The 15,401-nt window shown below is 36.0% G+C and overlaps 2 protein-coding genes across 2 annotated transcripts in view; one reads left to right on the forward strand and one right to left on the reverse strand.

Annotated features, from left to right (window-relative positions):
• LOC117577847 (MAP kinase-activating death domain protein) overlaps positions 1–10,266 on the forward strand; it is a 37,915-nt gene extending 27,649 nt beyond the window's left edge. Inside the window, exons 20-23 of the mRNA XM_034262806.2 lie at positions 1,879–1,887; positions 5,618–5,690; positions 5,749–5,795; positions 7,100–10,266. Coding sequence (XP_034118697.1) covers positions 1,879–1,887; positions 5,618–5,690; positions 5,749–5,795; positions 7,100–7,981 — 1,011 coding nt within the window. The 3' untranslated portion in view covers positions 7,982–10,266. The remainder of the gene's footprint in view (positions 1–1,878; positions 1,888–5,617; positions 5,691–5,748; positions 5,796–7,099) is intronic.
• Positions 10,267–12,232: 1,966 nt separating this feature from the next.
• On the reverse strand, positions 12,233–14,072 carry LOC117577385 (probable cytochrome P450 4s3). Its single transcript, XM_034262297.2, has 3 exons — positions 13,838–14,072; positions 13,313–13,769; positions 12,233–13,247 (listed from the first exon to the last, which is right to left on the reverse strand). Exons 1-3 carry the CDS (start codon positions 13,986–13,988, stop codon positions 12,368–12,370), a joined length of 1,488 nt encoding a protein of 495 aa, XP_034118188.1. The 5' UTR covers positions 13,989–14,072; the 3' UTR covers positions 12,233–12,367.
• Between the last annotated feature and the right edge of the window lie 1,329 nt (positions 14,073–15,401).

A 15,401-nucleotide genomic window follows, 5' to 3' on the forward strand; every position in this document is an offset into this window, starting at 1 on the left:
TACATTTTTTTCCTCACTTTATTTTCTAACTCAAATAATTCCTTCAATCGAATTACCCAAGGCAAATTTCATCATTGTCATTCTTTTTCCAATTTCTTTCGCTACTTTTGTAATGTGTACAATTTTTTTCAAATCAACAGAAAACCAAAACCAAAAAAAAATAAAGTATATATATAAATAAAAATAAATATATATGTCAAGTTAGGATTGCTTTTAGTTAGGCCCAAAACTTCCCTTCAAAACGAACCAATAATAATTATAGTTTTCGACTTCTTCAACTACTATTACTACTACTACTACTACTATAACTACTTCTATTACAATATATCGTAAAAATTTATGGCATTTGCATTTTCAGTTATCGATTAATTTGTTGTCGTCTCTGATTATTGTTTAAGTTCATTAACTGTATATACAACTTAAGCGTACGTTTTTTCTATTACTACCACCAACGGTCTGCAGAGCCCTATCGATCTGCTCTCTTTCGTATCCGCTGTCCGCTGTTGTCGAGGCTGTCGAGGCAGAAGAGAGCGAGAGAGCGGTCTCTGGGTCGATTAGTGTTATCGAGCGAGGCTATCGGGCTCGTTAATCGTCATTGCTAATCGTTAACCTTACCTCTTATCGTTTATCGTATACGTTTCAATATTCTTTCGTTCTTTCGCTCTACCAGTCAATTCTCAATTCTCGATATATGTCCTTATTCAGTCAATTCATTAAAAAAAACGAAGAAAAAAAAAAACAAACAGTAAAATATTAAAGAAAAAGAGAAAAGAAGAAAGAAAAAAAATACCAATTGATTTTGTGCATAATTCTAAACTGGTAACTTTTGAGATGGTCCTTGTGTATATTTGCAGATTTCGTTTCTCTCTCTCTCTCTCTTGTTCTCTTGTCTCTTTTGATTTCTTTCCTTTCGATACTTGCTTTCTCTTTCATTTGTACTTATTCGGTATTCTCTATTTTTTCTCTATCTCTCTCTCTCTCTCTCTCTCTCTCTCTGTCTGAATCTCTCGCTCTCTTCTTCTCCTCTTCTTTCACTTGTCTCTTCTTAAAAGTTTGTTAGCTTTCTTACCGCTCAAAATTTGAATATTATTTAGTATATTTTTTTTTCTCTCACTATCTCTCTCTCTCTCTTTTTTCTCCCTCTTCTTGGTATTATTCAACTTGTTCTCATTATGATTTCGAATTTTCTGTTCTGTATTTAATAATAAACCACAAACAACAACAGAAACTACAACAATAACAACAACAATAACTAAGATTTAGATGTCTTACCCATTAAATAAAAATTTCCACCGTTTACCATTATACAGCCCCCCTTCTAAAAAATGTCCCAACCACAAAAAAAATATATATATATATATAGAAAAAAACGACTCTTAACACAACAACAACAACCACATTTCATATCGTTTCTAAACAAAATTCGCTAGTAATTTTACTCAAATTTTTGCAATTGAACAAAAATACTGAAACCAACTTAAAAATAAAAAAAAATTTACTGAAACCAAACAAAAAACAAAAAAAAATAATATTTTTATATATATAAATCAAAAAGCGTTTTTCAACTTTCTTTTTATAATTTTCTTTGTTGTTTGTTTAATGTTTTTTGTCGTACGTGGAACGCTGCACCGTTGCTCTCTCCCATTCGTGGACTCTGATCAAAAAAAAAAAAAAAAAAATTACACGTTCCCTACGAAATTGAAATCGAAACATAACGAACAAATATCCAATGATTGGTCCAAAAAATGTCTGCCTAATTACAAAAAAAAAAAAAAACTGTACTCAATCGAATTGATTCAAAAAAATGATCTGACAAAACAACTCAAAAATATAAAACCGAAAATATATCGTATAACGTCTGACAAATACGATAAAAAGGATTTCGAGGTATTGAAATGAACAAATTTCTTGTTATATTTGAATTTAAATTTATAAACAACTATTGTTCTTTAAGCCCTGTTTCCCCGCCCCCTCCAAAAACATTTGCGTTTCTTTAATCCAAAAATACCATTTTACGTCACATTTTACGTTTCCAAAGACACTTAATTTGTATACACCCACAAAAAAAAATAATAATAATAATTATCAAAAAAGGCATTCAACAAAAAACCAAATTAGTAGTTGATATTTAAATAATACTGAAAATACCGCAAATAATATACTATATATGACAAATGATGTATATTATTTACAAAAACAAAAGCTTTTAAGTTTTCCAGATTATTTTTGAAACTGTTGGTTGGATGGTTGGTTTGTTTGTTACATTGAAACAGAGCCGTAAACTTGTTGACGTTTCCTAAAAAAAAAAAAAAAAAAAAAAAAAAATAGTTACAAAAAAATTTAGTTACAAAATTTTCTTGCTTATAATTTTGTTGAGTCAAATTTGACTTTTTCTTCTGTCTTCTGTTGTCGTTAACTCGTTATCGTTTTCATATTCCCATTTAACGATTTTTTTGTTGTTAGTGTATTATTACAACTCAAAATCATTTCGATTCAATTCCAAATACGAAAATACTGCATATACATAGCGGGCGTTTGGAACGTTTTGGAACTAGTACATAAATATATCTAGATATAACTCTTTTATTTGTAAGCCACTTTCTCTTGTGTGTTGTTCAGTTTTCAGTTCTCTCTTTCTCTCTATCTCACACGCCACAAAGACACACACACAAATACACAGCTAAGGGGGCTATTGAACCAGTTTGTTTGTTTGGGCGTGTTTGGAGCATGGCTCGTTATATCGATAAACGATAACGATAACATTCAATGGATTCTCACGCATCTCTAGCAAATACCGTCGTCGTCACCCTTCGTCGTCGCATGTTCTTCCACAACTGGTTGCCAATCGCCCCCTCTCTCTCTCTTTCTCTCTCACTCTGTCTCTTTCTCTCTCTCTCACACACACACACACTGTTACAAAAGTTATGAGTTTGTCGATTTTAATTTGGCACAAGTTAAAAGAGCAAGTTCTTTGAATGTTTTATACGCCCACAAAATACACACAGCTCAACAAAAAAAAAAAACCAAAAAAAAATGCCTCAAAACTGATCTGTTCACAATTTCAATATATATAAATTATTGTTATATATAACAAAAACAACAACAACAGCAACAGCAACAATAACAACAACAAACCACAACATCAAAACATATAGTTACTATATATCTATAGTTTGTAGCCTGTAGCCTGTAGCCCGTAGCATTCATTAGCTGTGTTCTGGCCTCCCAAATTAGTTGGGTTGTGCCCCAAAAAATACAAATGTTATAATGAAGCAATGATATTTGCCAGCAGATTAGCAGTTCAGAAAAATCAAAGTTCGGCTTGCCGGATTCGATTGTTCATGTGTTATTATTTATGCTTGTGTAGATTTCATTTTTGTATAGCAACAAAAAAAAAAAAAAAAAAAAAAAAAAAACAACAAGATTTCAAAACGCAAAATTGTAGTTTGTAGTTCATAAGCAACTCCCTGAGAGTGTCTGCCAAAAACAAATTCCAAAATTCCCCAAATTGATCATATACATACATATATATATAAAAAATTAAAATTGTTTTTTAAAGTAAATTTAAGCGCTTACTCTATCTCTGTCATTCTGATCTTTTTCACTCTCTGTCTCTCTCTTTCTCTATATCTTTTTTGCGTTAGACATTTCCATTTCGTTTCTCAAGTTTTCACATTGGTTTTATTCTTTGGAGAAATTAAACTAAAAAAAGTTAAAAACAAAAATATTGTTGATGCTAATGCTGGAACTCTCCCGCTGTCCATTCGACAAAAAAAAAACAACTTTCTAGAACCTTTTGTGATAGTGCAAGCATGCCGTTACTTGTTACCAAAAATACCGTGTGTGTGCCGCCTGAACCAAAACACAGAACACAAAACACACTTAAAAAAAAAAAGAGAAACAAAAGCCAAAAAAAAAGAAACTTTTTTCATATAAAACGCTCTTAATCGCTGCCTTAGTGCATTCCCCTCACTAGTCATACTCTCCCTCTCTATCTCGCATACTCTCTCTCTCTGTCTCTCTCCGTCTTTCTATTGCTACATGAGCCACCACAATAGCACCAACCCAGCCAGCCGCTAAACCCCTCCAAAACAAAAAACTACAATGAATCCTTTTGGTTCTCTTATTTCTACTATAAAAAAACGTATTCTTTACTCTTTACACACACACACACACTTACGCCAGACACACACACACACACTCACAACTCATACAGCCTTTGAGTACAATGCATAGTTGTTTTTGTATTAGTGCAAAATTGAATTGAGAGTTCTTTCAATTTGAATAGTTTCTACCTCCCATGAAACCAAACCAAAAAAAAAAAAAAAAAAAAAAAACCAAATACCAAAACGCCTTTTTGTATCCAATCCAAGCAAATTAATGAACGACCATCTCACAAGTGCTAATTAGAAAAATCTTTAAGAAAAAAAAAACAAACAAAATAATCGATATATATAATCGATATATATATATATTGTTAACCTTAAAAAAGAAACAAAAATATTCTTTATATATAAATGAAATCCATTAAAAAAAAAGAAAAAAACAAAAAAACAAGATTTTTTTTTTGATTTTGCTGCATTCTCCAAAATGTTTAATTTCCCATTTGTTGTTACGTTTTTTCAATTGTTTCTGTTGCGTATCCTTCTTCAACAACAGCAGAATATATTATATTTTACTCATTTTGTATTTAATTTCGAATTCTGATTATGGGTTTTTTCTTTTTTCTTTTGTTGATCTCTTGCCCTTACTATTATATGATCTATAATATTAGTGCTGACCACTTGCTGATTGTGTAAATGTCTCCCCCTTTGTCTTTGTAAATAAGTGTAAACGCTTTAACTGTTCTTAGCTCGCTGCTACGACACTCAGCAGCTAAGCTTAGCTAATCACCTTTTGTACTGCATGCATGTGCCCGACAACAACAACAACAATAATAACAACAACAACAACAAGTCTGACAACTACTTCTACTTTGCATGCTGAGCGCTGCTGCCTGCTTTGCTTTGTTGCTTTGTTCATGCGCTTGCCATATAGCATTTAGCTTTTGTTTTGAACATACTTGCATTTCAAAATGATTTTCGTTTCGTTTCCGTTACTGTTTCTGTTTCTGTTCCGTGACGTTAGTTCCACCTCTCACAAACACACAAACATACACACAGCCACCCACACACACACACACACATGCACACGCAAAAACACGTGAAACAAAAACTGACAAATCAAAAAAAAAAAGGAAAATGAAAAGAAATTAAATGCAACTTACAATTTCGATTCAATTTATCATATACTCACATCAAGTTGTATATGTATATGAATAAGAATATATTTATAAATATACATATCTAACAATAATACCCTCTCTCGTATTTACTATCCACAATTTACAACAATTTTCTGTGTACAGTTTTTTCGGTTTCCCTTTTCATTTCATTTTCGGTTAGTCGTCAACTACTCTTTGGCTTTTTCATTTGCATTTCGGTTACCGTTATATCGTTACCGTTATGTTCCATTTTCGTTTCGTGTTTCAAGTTTTTTGCGTTCCTGTTTGATGATGAAACTGGGAATTCGAAGCCTGGCTAATAATATCTATATTGTCTAAATCAAATAATTGCAGTTCTTTGTGCGTTTGGATCACATACGCAAATGTTTTACACAAAAAGGTGGAATTTTCGTCCTGGAGGAATACAGTAAGTAGAGTGTTCCAATTCCAAAACGTTTCTCCATTTCGTGTCTCTCTTCTTGCAGATCCCAAGACACGCAATCTCATACAGCGCAAATATCAATCGAGCATGGTAAGTTCATGGCACACACACACACACACACATATACAGTCACACATACACCCTCTCTTGCAACATGCATCGAATTGCACCTCAGCACTTTTATCTCTTTCACACAAATCGAAACTTGATTTAAGTCTCACCTTTCATCATAATAAAGCGCACTATATGTATAATTAACTATGTATATAGTTGGCACACACACACACACACACACGCACACGCACACATGCACACAAATTCTGTACATACATGAAGATAATAATATTATATATATATAACTCCGATCTTGAATATATAAATATGTTTGATTTGCTTTACCTTTTTCTATTCGTTTCGTTTCGTTCTTTGCTGCCACTTTCGTTTGTTACCTTGTGTCAACATTTTCTATGTGTACGACAACAACAACAACAACTAACAACAACAACAACAACATGCCTGCCACCACCACCACCACAACAACAACAATAACAACAACAACAACCATCAAACACCACATCACAACTCACAACAACACATCAATCATTCCATCCAACAAATCGTACGATCGTCAATCATCATTGCCACAACGTGAATGAAACATTGAAACGTGTAAAAATGAAACACCCCAAAAAATGTAAATGTGAAAATGTGTGCAGGCAGCGGACATTGTGCTGAGCTTTCATCGGGTGACGTCCGTGCAATTTGCGTACATTTGTCACCTCAACAAGGAGAAGATGCGGCGGAACACTGGCATTGAAACAGAGAACGAAACACAAATGGAAATGACCGCGATGACAGAGCCGCCAACTATCGATACAAGTCTTTCCACGCTGCCAATCGAGAATGTGCATTAGATAACTTTTCTGTAAATAAAATCAACAACAAATTATTTATGAGTGAATGTTTTGAGTGAATGCATCCATAGCCACAACAACAACAACCAACAAACAACAAACAACAACAACAAATGTCACTCATGTCACGCAAGTTGTACAAAACAAAAAAAGAAAGCAAATAAAAAAAAAGAATATATATAATATAAACTATAGTTTGAAGATTGAGTTGAAATCGTTGCGTTTTTTTTTTTCATTTTGTGTTCCATTCCATTGTACCACTGCATGCATTTTTTTTAGGTTAGTTTTCTTGTACGTTCGTTCGATTGTTTGTTTGTTCGTTCATTAGTTTTGTTACTCGTTGTGATATCCACACCAAATCCACCTCAAAAATAACACCACCCCCCAAAAAAATCCCCGCCTCACAACACACACACAGACACACAGTGTTCATCTGTTTAGCCACACTAACGAACCATAAACAAATTGCAATTGGCGCAGTCGGATCAGATATGTTACTCGGTGCTGTGCGTCTTCAGCTACGTCGCCGCTGGACAGGATCAAAAGAAGAATCCCGTGGTGATAACACCACAAATTCAGGACATACACGCCCAGCAGAAGCAGAAGCATCAACAGAAGGCCGCAGTTGTTGCCACTTCTACTACCACCACAACAGCAACAGCAACAGCAGCAACTACAGCGTCTGCAACTGCTTCAACAGCTGCCCCATCACGAGGGGGCACGATCACCATACGCCACACGATGCCCATGCAGAAGCCGACCATCACGATGTCGACGGTGCAACCGCAAGCCAAGTTGCCACCTTCAACCACCACCGTTGTGACAACAACAACAACAACATCGCATGGACATCTGCCGCAGTTGCCGCCACGAGTCCCATCGCAGCCATCGACGGAGAGTCTGGCGAGCATCAGTTCGCCGCCGCCAAAGCAACGCGTTGCCCCGCCACCGGGACCACCGCCAGCGATACCGCCACGGACCGGAGCGATAGCGCGCAGCGGTTCGGTGCAGGTGCAGCAGGCAGCAACAGCAACTCGTTCGTTTGTGCGTCAGGCGTCGGCGAACTCGACGCCGCCACAATACATGCCACAGCCGCCGCCGCCCTTTGTCATACCCAAGCGTCTGGCACGCGCCTCAACGCTGACAGCAGCATCGTCATCAACATCACATCATCATCATCATCTTCAGCAGCAACAATCGTTGGTTCAGCAGCAGCAACAACAGCAGCTGCAACAGCAATCGCATGCACAGCAGCGCGCCAGCTACGGCAGCGTCGCCGCTGCGCTGCAGTCAATGCCTGAGGGCGTCGTTAGTCCCAGCCATGTTGCAGGGGCATCGCCTCAGGCCCATCGCAAGCACTGACGAAGGAGTTCCTTCTTTAAGTTCAGTTCAGGCGCTGGCTCAGCAGCTGTTGCTGGTGCGGACGTCGGTGGAGGAGGAGGAGGTGCTAAGAGCGGTGGCGGAGGTGGCAGCGGTGGAGGAGGAGTTGGAGGAGGCGGTGGCCCAACGGGCGAAGAACCGCATCCACAGCCGCATCACAGACGCGATGTCTGTCGCACCATTTGCATACCCTGGCTGTAACTTCGGTGGCAATCGAAGCTTTCATATCCTTGCAGTGCATAGTTGCGCGTTTTTTCTCTAGGTAGCCTTAGATCAATGTTCGGTTTGCGTTGTGTTCCTAAGCAGCTAAACATATAAGAAATCTAAACAAGCAAACAACAACAAATAACAAAAGCTTTATGATAAGAAACGTTCGTCCGGTAAAAATATGGAAGCCTTCGCAATTCTTGATTAGCCCTCTTGAACACTTACTAAATTCAGTTTCTGTTATTGTTCCTAAAAACCAACAGCAGGCTAAATGAAAGAGAGGAAGCTTTGGATAGATTAAGCTCAAAAGCTGTTTAACATAAAAGAGAAAGTCAGAGAGAAATAGAGAGGGAGTGGCAAAGCTTTACTGTGCTTTGTATTTGTAAGAAGCTTAAATGAGATTTACAGTTGTGCAAAGCTTAAGCGAACTTTGTAGCTGTTAGAAGCTTCAATGAGCTTTGTGTTTGTAAGAAGCTTCAATGAGCTTTGTGTTTGTAAGAAGCTTTAATGAGCTTTGTGTTTAAAGTGTATATAATAAACGAAAGTTGCAATGAGCTTAGCTTTAGATTTCCAAAGAATTTAACACAAGTCGGCTAAGCTTTAGCTAAATGAAAATGAGACAGCTTTATAGTTTTTACGAACCCAAGCAGAAATCCCCGCGTGTTACATAGCTACATTCATATACATATGTACACAGAAAGAAAAAAAGTGCTAGAATCAAGATCTGCAATCTACTTTTCTATTTGGAATAAGGCATTTTTGAATCAAGATTTCAATCTTAAAATAAGATGTTTGTAATCTTAAAATGCAAATGTACCACAAACATTTTTTCAACCCAAAAAATCTAATTTCAAGATTGTTCTTTTAAAGATTGAAAATATCGTATATAAAGATTTTTTCAATCTGCACTTTTTTTCTCTCTGTGTACAAAGCAGCTTTCAGTGCTAAGAAGTATAACAAAATAAAGCTTTTCCCTCGCTTGTTCCTATGGCAGCTGTTGTTGCTTAAGTCTGTCAATCTGTTAGCTACGATTATGAACTATAACGATAAACAATGTGTTATTTGAATGTATGTGCTTGAGACACTATAATAAATAGAATACAACAAAATAGTAAACTTTATTGTTATGCTGCAAGGGTATCAGAGAGTCGACTCTACACTTCAACATATTATAGTAGAGTGTGCTCTCTCATCAAGTTCTCCATACCAAAATATCTATATATTATATATACTAAATATGCTATATATGTAATACAATATTTAGCCGCATCATATCAATAACAGTCGACATGCTTATAATGAGAAAACCGAGAGAGAGAAGAGAGAGGGAGAACTGTGTGTATATAATTACAATATATATATAGAAGGGGAGAAAGAGGAGAATAAGGAGGGGAAGAGGCGATCGGGCCTTGACCGTAATGGGCACAAAATACCTAAAGGAAATTGAAGGCAATCTAGTTAGGGAAATGTAACATACCAATAAAAAAACATAAACGATACACACACACACATAAAACTATTCAATGAACACGTATTGTAAAGGAATTTATCTAGTTGTTAAAAATCGACATACATCTATACTATATACGATACGATATACATATAACATATATACCTATACTTACGATCTATAAATGATAATAACCAGTTGGGCTAGCTTAAGGAATTGTCAGGGAACACAACACAACTACAACAACAACAAACAAACAACAAGAACAACAAGAAGGAAAACATAACACAAGAAACAACAAACAAACAAAGAAACAAACCAGCCAACAGAATCGGAGTTGGGAGAGCAATATGTATGTATGATCAGCCTAAGTATTTTTAATCGCGAACTCTAATCATGCTATAGCATACATACTATATATGTACGATATATATATTTTTGTTGTTAAAACCAGATACAGTTGTTGGCTTTAGATGTTAAACTCAAGAGAACAATATTACGCTATCTACAATACAATACGACAACACTATATTATATATACAACATACATTATACGATCCAATGCATAATTATAATAAATATAAATTGTATTTTCCATAGTTCAAAAGTGCGTGAAATAAACAAAATATATATATATATATATAAATATTATTATTATATTGTTTGTTTTCTTGTTTTGCTTTTCGCTTCATGGCCACATTCGATCGATAACGCGAGTTCTATTCTCAGCATTTGTTCCAATTTTGAAAGTCGAAACTTTTTCAACTCATAAGAAATAAAAACAAGTCAGAAGTTAGTCGAGTGTGCTCGACTGTGAGATACCCGTTACCAATTTTGAGTCTGATTAAAACAGTGGGGTATAATTATTAAAATATACCAAATTAATATACCAAAAAAAACAAAATGCTAAATTTGGTATATTGATAAAGTTCTACATTAAAAATATGGTGTTATTATTAAAAAGATACCAAATTAATGTAACGAAAAATACTGGAAATATACTGAATGCTAAATTTGGTATATTGGCATTGCACTACACTGAAAACGTGGTATTTTTCTTATAATATACTAAAACAATGTACCGAAAAATACTGAAAATATACCAAAGCCTTCATTTGGTACATTCATATAGTAATACATTTAAAATGCGGTATTATTTTAAAAAAATATACCAAAATTAATATACCGCAAAAATACTGAAAAATACTTTATGCAAGCACAAAATTATAATACTCTTCTAATCTATGTGTAACGGGTATAAAAACACACACCCTCTCCATAAAGTGCGTCACATCTCATAATCAGTATCATTAGCCATATATCAACGCATGTGGGGGGCCCCATGTACATTACTTAAGTGGCCCCTCATATAGATTACGCATAAGTTTCCATTTAACAATCGAGTAGGGCTCATTAAAAAGAATTTGACAATTTTCGTCATAAACCAAAAACAAACAAAAATCTGAGATAGTTTTTTTTTTTTAGGGTACTTCAAGGTTAAATGAATGGTGCTCTACTTTATGATGGCGTGATGCGCAAAATAGTTTTCCTTTATCTTGAGCCTACTAATTAGATGAAAATGCGTAAATTGCGGTATCTTTGGAAGTTCATAAAAAAGTGAAGATCATGCGTAAAAGCACACTTGACTTGACACTTGATACCCGCTATTATTATAAAAATATACTAAATTAATATACCAAAAATACTAAAAATATACCGACGACTATACTTCTATCACAAATTTTTAATGAAAGCATAAAAGTGCGGTATTATTATAAAAATATACCACATTAATATACTAAAAATATACCGACGACTATCATTCGATCTCAAATATTTAATGAAAGCAAAAAGTGCGGTATTATTATAAAAATACTAAAAATATACCGACGACTATACTTCTATCACAAATTTTTAATGAAAGCAAAAAAGTGCGGTATTATTCTAAAAATATACCAAATCAATATACCAAAAAATACTAATAATATACCGACGACTATCCTTCTATCACAAATTTTTAATGAAACCAAAAACAGTGATGTATTATTACTTACATATACCAAATTAATATACCAACTAATATACTAAAATATTCCGAATGCTACCATATGGGTAGCAGTTATAAAAACAACACAATTCTAGTGTATTAATGTCAGATCATTGGCATCAAATTCCACATTTTGTTCAGTGATAAAGCTTGCAATATTTTCTAGGCGAAGGCAAGGCAAAGTTCAACATAAAGCTGCGCCAACTCTAATCTAATAAATAGTGTGTGTGGGGGTCTTTTTTGTGGCCGCAATCTAATCTTCAAGTTCATTACAAAGCAAAGCGAAACAGATGTTTCTCTATTCTATATTAGTTTTATTGAATACAGCTGCAATCAATAAAGGAAATTTAAATGAAGAGAGATCATAAAATAGAACACAAAGTGCATATAAGATCAGGTGTTTGACTTGATAAGAATTTAAGCTCTTACTGATTAATTGAATTGAAATAATGTCCAATAAAAACTGGTTTGCTAAATGTTTGAAGAAGATTTTTTTGAGTTGAATGAAAATGCAGCAACAGCTTTAACGTAATTGTTAATTATTTATTTCGCTTACTTAACATAAACAACAAAAAAATTGGAATTAAAGTACATTTGTTAGCTAGTTATACGATTTTTGTCCGATACTGGAAAAGATTCAAGTCGTGTGATTTATGTGCTTAGCTTAACTGCGCGCCTTGATGCAGACTTTGATGCCATTGCCGCTCTTCATGACGAGCTCGGCCAAAGGATTGGGCTGATGATCGGCAACGGGCAGGAATTGATAATGACGCAACAGCATCGAGAGCGAACATTTCAGCTCGAGCATGGCAAACTTTTGCCCAATACAATTTCGCGGTCCAGCGCTAAAGGCGGCAAAGGCAAACGGATGCAGTTGCTGTTCGTTGAGATAGAAACGATCGGGATCGAAGCGTTCGGGATCGGGAAAACTGACAGGATCGCGATGCAGCATATAGATGAGACAGCTGACCGAAGCCCCTTTGGGTATCGTGAGCTTGCCGACACTCAAGTCCTCGTGGACTTTACGTGAAAAGAACGGCACCGAGGGATACAGACGCAACGTCTCCTTGATTACCGCCTCGAGATACGGCATCGATTCCTTTTCCCTGCCCTCCAGCTCGACGGCCTCTTCGTAGACACGTTGCTGGACAGCCGCGTGCTTCGACAGCAAACTGATGGCGAATGCGATGGCCGAACTCGTGGTGTCGTGTCCCTCAAACATGAACGTGTCGACCTCTTCGCGTATATCGACATCGCTCAACTCGGAGCCGCCTCCTTCAAGCTGTGACAGCAGCAGCATATCCAGGAAGGCCAAACGTCGCTTGCCCCCGACATCATTGTCTGCCTCCGAGGCAGACTTTTGTTCCTCCTCCTTGAGTTGCTGCTCCTGCAACTGCTTGCGTCGCATGTTGATCACACGATAGGTTTCCTCGTGCAGCACCTTCAAGGCGGCGTTGCGTGTGCGACCCGCTTCCGAGAAGCGGAAGAGCACATTGAAACGCTGCCAGAACGAGAAACTCTGGCGATGTAAGATGTGGCATATGCTAAGGAAGATATTAAAGAGATTGAAGAGTGTTGCAAGTACAAAGTCCGACGTTGCCACACTTACGTTTGCACCGCACGCACATATTCCGAATCGCTTTGCATTTGAGCGTGCTTCTTGATGCCCATCGCCGTCTCACAGATGGCATCGAGGGCAAAGAGCGTGATGTACGGATAGATATCAAAGGGTTTGCCATCTGTGGCATGCTGCTTCAATCGACTCACAAGGATGCGACAATTCTCCTCCATGGGCTCCTTGAATTCGCTGAGTATGCGAAAATGAAACGCAGGTGTCAAGAGCTTGCGACGACGATGCCAAGATTCTCCGCCGTTGGTGAGAAGACCTTTGCCCAACCAGGGCTGGACTAACTCGTAGTTGCGTGACTTTTGCAGCAGCGAATTGTTGCCCAGCAGCTGTTTAATGTCCTCGGGCGTGGTGAAGAACACCATCAGATCCTTGCCGAACCAAATGCGAAATACCGGACCATGTCGCTCTCGCAACTCTTTCAGCCAATTGAGGATCTCTACATCGAAGGCAGAGTTGCATGTTGAATACTTGATCATTGTATTGTTCTTCTCCTCCCTTACTTACCACCCTTTTTGACATTCGCTATTAGCTCGCCAATGCTGGGACCCGGCAAGGTTTTGCTAAATCGTTGCAGCTGCAAGAAGCGCAAAATGTGCGGCAAGTAGCGCATGAAAAGCGCCCACAAGGCGAACGCAATCAATGCCAACGTATTCATCGTCGTCGATCAATTGCAAGTCTATAAAAAAAAGTTGTGTGTTTGGGGCTTGCAACAATGCGAATCAAACAACCGTTCGGTTCTCGTTGTAAAGCTCGACTAAACGATTGCTAAATGTTGCAAAACACAGAAAAAAATGAAAACATTGTCAAGTCTTCCAACGATGATTGAGCACTTTCTGTGGCCGCCGACTTAAATGTTGGCAGCACTTGCGAATGCCCTGCAAAAAAGTTCTGCGCCTACTTCCACAAACTAACTCAGCTCTTAAAAGCCGTCTTAAATGCTCTTTAATTGTAAGAGATAAGGTGGTTTTTTAATGAAGTGAACAGCGAGAAAAGTACATCAATTTATTGAGCATACAATAAGCATTAAGTTTTGATTTTACAACATCAAAAAAGAAATAAATAAATAAAAGAAAATTTAGAATTCCCATAAGAATCGATTGTCAATATAAATATAGAATATCTACCTCCAATACTCGTAATAAAAAAAAGAAAATGTATAATATAGAATTTCTGACATAAATTTGCGTAAAAAATAAAATAAATATAATCAATGAAAATTTAGAATTCCCATATGAATATAAATATAAAATTTCTGCCTACAATTTCTTTAATATTCAACAAATTTTCTATACTTACATTATGTACAAATGCTTGGTAAATTTCTGTGTTTTATGATTATGTTTTTTTTTTTTAGATACAATTTCAATGAATACTATTTCAACAGCTTAACAACTTTTTGCACACATTTTTTAGCAAATATTTCAAGTATAATTATGCATCACGATAATTTCCATAAAATAAATAAATATAATAATAATAAAATCAAAGCATTGTTTTATATAAAATTTCAAGAAATTTTAGGAAAGCTTTTTTAATATTCCACAAATTTGTTTATATACAATGATAATTGCAAATACTTGATGCATTTTTAAACATTTTCAAGAAATTCTTTCTGCATACAATTTGTAGTAAATATTTCTAGTATTATGCATCGTCAGAGAATTGTTCTATATCAAATTTCAATTCAATTTTACGCAAGTTCTTAGAGAGTATCAAAAATACTATATTTCAAGCAAAGGTTTGCAACATTTTTGATTGCTAATCGCTTGAGCCGCGCCCATTTTGAGTAATTAAATTAAAATGCCTGATTCAGGTAAAATTCATTTCAAAGTCAGCTATAAAAAAAAAAAACAGTTGTGAGGAGAGTGTAAAGCGGTAAAACGGTGGCAACTGAGACGATGATTCGTCTATGTCCAACAAGACATAATGTAGAGCACATGCAACTACAATTACAACAACAACTAACTATAACTAACTACTACAATAGCAACAACCTGTCCAGAGAGAAGAGAGCGATCCACTCGCTTAACTATCAGAGACACACACGACGATTGCGGGGTGTTGTTCT

The sequence above is a fragment of the Drosophila albomicans genome, chromosome X, assembly GCF_009650485.2.
Source record: "Drosophila albomicans strain 15112-1751.03 chromosome X, ASM965048v2, whole genome shotgun sequence".
In the NCBI taxonomy this organism is placed as follows: Eukaryota; Metazoa; Arthropoda; class Insecta; order Diptera; family Drosophilidae; genus Drosophila; species Drosophila albomicans.

Excerpts from the sequence above, each read along its gene's own strand:
- LOC117577385 (XM_034262297.2), bottom strand. The coding sequence starts at position 13,988 with ATGAATACGTTGGCATTGATTGCGTTCGCCTTGTGGGCGCTTTTCATG. Across the intron at positions 13,770-13,837 it reads AGCGAATGTCAAAAAGGGTG|AGATCCTCAATTGGCTGAAA; the intron begins GTAAGTAAGGGA and ends CCTTCGATGTAG. Across the intron at positions 13,248-13,312 it reads TATGTGCGTGCGGTGCAAAC|CATATGCCACATCTTACATC; the intron begins GTAAGTGTGGCA and ends TATCTTCCTTAG.